This window comes from Myotis davidii, unplaced genomic scaffold (assembly GCF_000327345.1).
Source record: "Myotis davidii unplaced genomic scaffold, ASM32734v1 scaffold914, whole genome shotgun sequence".
Lineage (NCBI taxonomy): Eukaryota > Metazoa > Chordata > Mammalia > Chiroptera > Vespertilionidae > Myotis > Myotis davidii.
In genome coordinates this window covers 349,168-355,128 of record NW_006285484.1, presented here as the reverse complement: position 1 = coordinate 355,128, position 5,961 = coordinate 349,168, and the positions used below count along the sequence as shown (strand labels likewise).

The following is a 5,961-nucleotide window of genomic DNA, read 5'->3' as shown; positions in this document are numbered from 1 at the left end:
CCCCCCCCCCCCCCCCCCCCCCGTCCCTCTGGGCAGAAGCATCTTTCTCCCACTTCGGGTGTTCATTGCACCTCCCAGCTGTGCCTCTCCTGGCTGAGTGTGTGAAGCACTGTAAATGTATGAGCGATTTTCTTTCCAAGATAACTGAAATAAATGTGTGACTATAGTGAGTTGAGATAGATTAAAAAAAAAAACAAAACTCATTTGTGGAAATGACTCTTGGCTCCTGCTCTGAACTCAGGAATTCCCTGAACAGAGACCCGGCCCTGCCCATTGCCCTTTGCATGCTGCTCAGGAGCTGCCTGAATTAGAGAGAGCCCTGCTCCCAGCTTCCTTCCCCAGCAGATGGAAACACTCAAACCTCTGGATAGCTTCAGGGCAGCCTTTCAGGGGCTGATGTGGGCAATCTCTACAGCCTCACTTTTGAGAAGGGAAAGAAACTTCTGCATCTGGCACATTTTGGACTGGACAGTCCAGCTGAGTAAGCACCAAGTTTCTCCAGACCCTGACCCGATCCCCACTCCTCAACCCATCTGCATACCACCTCAGGAGACCACTAGGCTCTGGAAAATTCTCCCCAAGGCTTTGTGTTCCTGGCACAGTGCACTGCACATAGTAGGTGCTTGATTATGTACTCTCAGTCAGTTCACCCCCAGGGAAGCCCCAGAGGACCTGGCAGGCTGCTGGAGGGTAAGCTGCCGCACTTCTCCTGGGGAATCCGGGGAACCACGGGCAGGGGGCAGGACGTGGAGAACTGTGTTCCCCAAGAGGGACCCCTGCCGAGACCAGCCCCTTTTCTATCCGGCAGCGGCAGAGCAGCAAAGGCAGCAGGAACTGGAAATGAAGCTGGCCGCGGAACACGGGCGCCTGGAGGAAATGGCTGAAGAAGAGCGGCTGGAGTACCAACGGCGGCAGCAGGAGGCAGAGGAGAAAGCTCGGCTGGCAGCAGAGGAGAGGAGGCAAGAGGAAGAGGAAGCAGCAAGGCTGGCCCTGGAGAAAGCCCTGAGACAAACCCAAGAAGGAGCCAGGTACTGGGTGCGTGGGCAACAGTTACGTCCGGGGTTGTTCACCAGCTTTGCTGCCGGGTGCTGGTGCTGGCACCGCCCTCAGGCAAATGAAGTTTTCCCACCCTCCTGAGCAGTTTGAAAGAACTAGAAGACAGTCTTTCGCTACCATGTCACAGAATTTCTTCAGGGCTTACAGAACTTGTATTGAAGCTGGGAGTTCAGAGATGATCCCAGCCTCTGGTTTACAGATGAGAAAAACAAGTTCCAAAAGCAGGAAGGATCTTGATCAGGGCCAGAGGGTGTTAGGGGCAGTGCCAGGACCAGATCAAAAACACTGCCCCCTGCCCCGAGTCTGAACCACCTGCCTTTCTCAAGAAGTATTTATTGGGAACAGAGACACTGCTTTGGATACTGGGAATTCAGGCGTTAGGAAGAGCTGTCTCTTCTACCATGCCGCTTACCTGCTAGGGGAGGGGGCGGCGGGTTGGCAACATACCCTAAGCAAATCTATAATTTAGCTGGCAATAAATGCTATACAGAAAAAAATTTAAACCTCTGATAGGATTGCAGGAGCCTTAGTTTAGATTGGTTGGCCAGGGCAAGACCTCTCAGTTATATCAGGTGAAATCTGAATGACATGGACTTAGCCACATAATCATCTAGGAGAAAAGTATTTCAGCAGGTAACCCGGAAGTGCAAAGAGCCAAAGAAAGGAATGAGACTGGCATGTTAGAAGCATCAAAGAAAGTCGGAGTGGCTGGAAGGTAGTGAACAAGGCACAAAGAATACCTCCAGAGGCTGGCGAGAGAGACCCAAACCAGATCTCACAAGGGCCTCGTCAGGAGAAAAGGCACAGAACCAGTCATCAGGGGCCAGTGGCGTTCCCCCCTTTACCCTCATACAATAGTAATGCTCAGTGCGTCTTTCTGATAATAGGATCTCTTGGGTAATACCGTTTTAATCAACTCTCTAAGCTGCATCTAAGCTAATGCTCTTTAGGGGACCAGAGAGAGAAGGCAGCCAGTATTCTATTTCAAGGTTTCCCACCTAACCTTGAGTTGTTCCTCTCTTGGACTTGCCTCATCTGTTGTGTGAAGTACAAAATGGATCTTTGGTGAAATCTTGATTCAATTTCAAAATTACATATTCCACATGTCATAGCAGTAGGGCTGGATTTGTAAGTATTGAGACCAAAAGCAAGCTATTGGAGTTCCAATTTTTCACAAAAAGAAAACTGACAGGTCATCTGAGGGGCAGTTGAGCAGTTTTGTAAGGCTTCATGCAAACAGCTGAAAACTGAAAACCGAGCAGTAAAGGGATGTGTGAGTAGAGCTTCACTCCAGGGTTAGAATTTAATGCCAATTGCCTGTATTTCCTCTTCACTGTGATACTGGCTCAGGTGCTTTAATTTCTCTGGTCTGTTTTTCCCTCTAAAATAAGGGAGTCCCTTCCAGCAATACAAGTTTAAGAACTGAGAATTATGCCTTTCCTTTTGCTTTCCCAGTAGGAAGCTCATGATACTAAAAACCTCATATGTATCTAAATGAACAGAGTATGATGCAAGATGCACACTAAAATGCAAGATCAGTAGTCCCAAGTCTAATTGATCACTAAAATCCTAAGTTCTTCTACTAGCTTCTAAGGACCATTTCCAGGATGTTTAATCAGTATTGGAATTTTGGGTGGGGTTGTCTCCTTAGGCAAAAGTCTGCTTTGAGGAAACATCTTCATTTCTATCAAGAACTCCACAAGGAAGCCAATGGCCTGCAGTGGGCACACAGGATTTCCAGACCATGGGTCTACTCTTACTTCCAGTTCCTACAAATACCCAGACCTTAAGGCTAGAAGAAAACTAAAAAGTAAGTTGGGAGGTGGTAAAAGAAAGAGAAACTTCCTTCTATAATGATGTTCCATATTGAACCCAGTTAGTTCCATCTCGTCTTGTTCACCTCAACCCACACCTAACTTCATCCCATTCCCAACAATCCTCCCTGCCACGAATACCTTACTCAATCCAGTTAAACTATTCACGCATCTAAATCCTTTACCCTCTCTAGCATCACATGAATTCAATTCAGAAGCTTTGGTGCCTAAAATTGACCCAAAATTTCATAATTTGTTTGCATTTCAGGAAATTTCAGTTAGTAAGGCACTAACATAATCTTAGGCTAGTCCAAACACTTCATTTTCATTAATGTGTGAAAAAGTTGCAAGTAAATGGAAATTCTGTAATGCAGATTCTGATTTAGCTAAGAGCAGCTCATTCATATATTAAGAATTTTATTATATTCTTGATAAAGCAAAACCACATCCACTTCATCCTAAAAATCTAATGTCTATTTAAAACAAGGTAATCAATTGCTAAATGTTCATTTGAGCAATATGAGCTGCTTTGTGAGAGTAATCTCACACCCTCAAAGTATAGATTCTAGAACTGCACTGTCCAATAAACCATGTCGCTATTTAAATGTAAGTTAAAACACTCAATTCTCCAGTCACACTAGCCACAACTCAAGTGCTCAAAAACCACATGTGGCTTACTGGCTACCATACTGAACAGCACAAATATAGAACATTTTCATCATCACAGAAAATTCTATTGGACAGCACTGTTTTAGAACCCTGAAAATTAACCAATTTTAAGGTTTGCTCCCACCTGTGATTTGAAGAATAAACCACAGACGTAATTGTCCCATTTTTTTAAAATCACACTATCACTATCTAGGATTGATCATGGAATGATTATTAAAGAGGATGAAAGAGCCTCAGCAAAGATCTACAAAAGGATACCAAAGCAAGCATTATCTGAACCTGAACTTTCCCACAAATTCCCTTTGCCCTATGCTATACTTCATGCCCACAGCTGAAAAACTTAGTATTTGCAGGGGACTCCCTCGAATTTCCCACTAATGCCTGTAAGGTACTTGCTTTCTACAGGAACTGCACTTCTACAATCCAGAAGTCAAACATAATTTTGATTCTGTATTGCTGTGTTGTTGAACTTATTAGACTTGATACTTATTTTTAACTATGTTTTATGTAAAATAGCAATAAAATGACCCAAACATTGGCTATTAGTCATAGCGAATTTAAATGTCATGCACTTCTTCTCAACTTTGTTGACCCTACTTACACATTTACTCATTCATTCATTAATACTTTATCAGATGAAAAAGGAGTATCTCAAGTAATTTAACCAAGAACAGAAGAACACTCAAGGAAAACATCCCTGTCATGGAAATTACCATTACTGACTTTATTTTCTTCCTTCTTTTACAAATTTAGGATGTTGCAGTCAAGCACTATGTAAAGCGGCTACACTAAATGTTCTTGAAGCTCCTGTCCAAATCTCATATGCTATTAAATTATTGCCGTGAAAGGCCTATTTTATCAACACTACTACACTAGATAAGCACATTTTAACCATAGCAGAATGCATTGCATTTAGAAGAATCCAATTAACTGCAATCAAAATAGTTATTTCCCAGTAGCTAAGCTCTACTACCTAATTGCTGAGATCCTTCACAGATGCAAACAAAAATAAGATACCAAACTACATATTCATGTATTCTGGATAGCTCAAATAGCCTATCAGGTTTTGTTACTCGGGCCTGATACAAATATGCAACTCAGTGAATATTTTCTACAAATGGATCTAATTTCTAATCACTGTTGAATATACAGCAATGAAATAAATGCCAGGTGACGGTCTAAAAGTTCTAATTTACCTAGACTATACATGTATAATACAAATCATTTTTCAGGTAGGGCTAAATATAGGTTTATAAGGCAAGCCAATTATTTTTCAACAGGTGACCTGGTTAGGGAATTTATAACAATTTATAAAATGCATTAGAGATAGGTTTTATTTGCTCTTCTCAAATGTTCAGATGGCATTCTATTTGGGATAACACGAAACTGGATTACGTGTTTGCACAGATATACTAAATTCTGTGATTTATTAAACAGTTAAGAGGTTAGCCAGCTGGTATGCTCAATGGTTGAGCATTGACCCAGGAACTAAGAGGTCATGGCTCAATTCCTGGTCAGGGGACAGGATTGATCCCCAGTAAGGGGCGTGCAGGAGGCAGCAAATTGATGTCTCCCCTCTCTCTAAAAAAATCAATAAAAATAAATAAAACTTAAAAGGTTAAGCCCTCTAATAGAAACTAATTTGGTATTTTAAGTATACCAAATATATATATAAGATATAAGATATAAAGATTTAAATATATAAGATATGAAGAAATGAAAGAAAAATAAACAAAATATACCAAACCTTAAGCAGAGAACATTTGGTTAGAGGAAAAACTGAAATTATCGATATAAATCAATTAAGAATTTTTGACGTGCCCATTTATTCAACATGACTGGGTAAGTGTCATATATATGCACCATACAGAAATATCAAGTTTTAAAAACACACACAGAACACTGAGCATTTAAGAAGGTATTGTGGCCTTAATTCCCTAATTCAGAAGGCACTTCAGTAACTTTCAGTGCTTCAAAGTCACAATCATCACTGTACAGTACTGAAGAAAAATTTATTTGTTCCATATACAAACAATAATTTCCAGTATTATGCAAGAAAATCTTGTTTCGGCCATTTTTTTTCTTTCTATACAATAAAAATAAAATGGAACATTAGTAAGATTTTTACAAACATTTTGTTTATTTTAATGAAGCTGGTACAGACAATGTCCATTTAAAACCCAAATCCCAGGCCAAAAAGTACAAATAAAATCAAAAAGAGCAGTGTTCTGTTGCACACACTTCTGCATGAATAACTTTATTAACTGCTAATGAAAATTAAAACTTTTCTGGGATCTTCTGACAAGATTTTCCTTTACTCTTAAAATGCTTTCTCTTCAGTGAAGCCATCTTTGGAGTTAGTCTTTACTCTCACCTCATCTGTCATCTTGACTCCAAACTGATATTCCTCTTTCTTTTGGTC

General features: G+C 40.9%; 1 protein-coding gene across 1 annotated transcript in view; it reads left to right on the top strand.

Moving 5' to 3' along the window:
• KIAA2012 (KIAA2012 ortholog) overlaps positions 1-5,073 on the top strand; it is a 95,627-nt gene extending 90,554 nt beyond the window's left edge. The window contains 2 exon segments of the mRNA XM_015559093.1: positions 753-1,028; positions 2,708-5,073. Coding sequence (XP_015414579.1) covers positions 753-1,028; positions 2,708-2,846 — 415 coding nt within the window. The 3' untranslated portion in view covers positions 2,847-5,073.
• Positions 5,074-5,961: the final 888 nt, after the last annotated feature.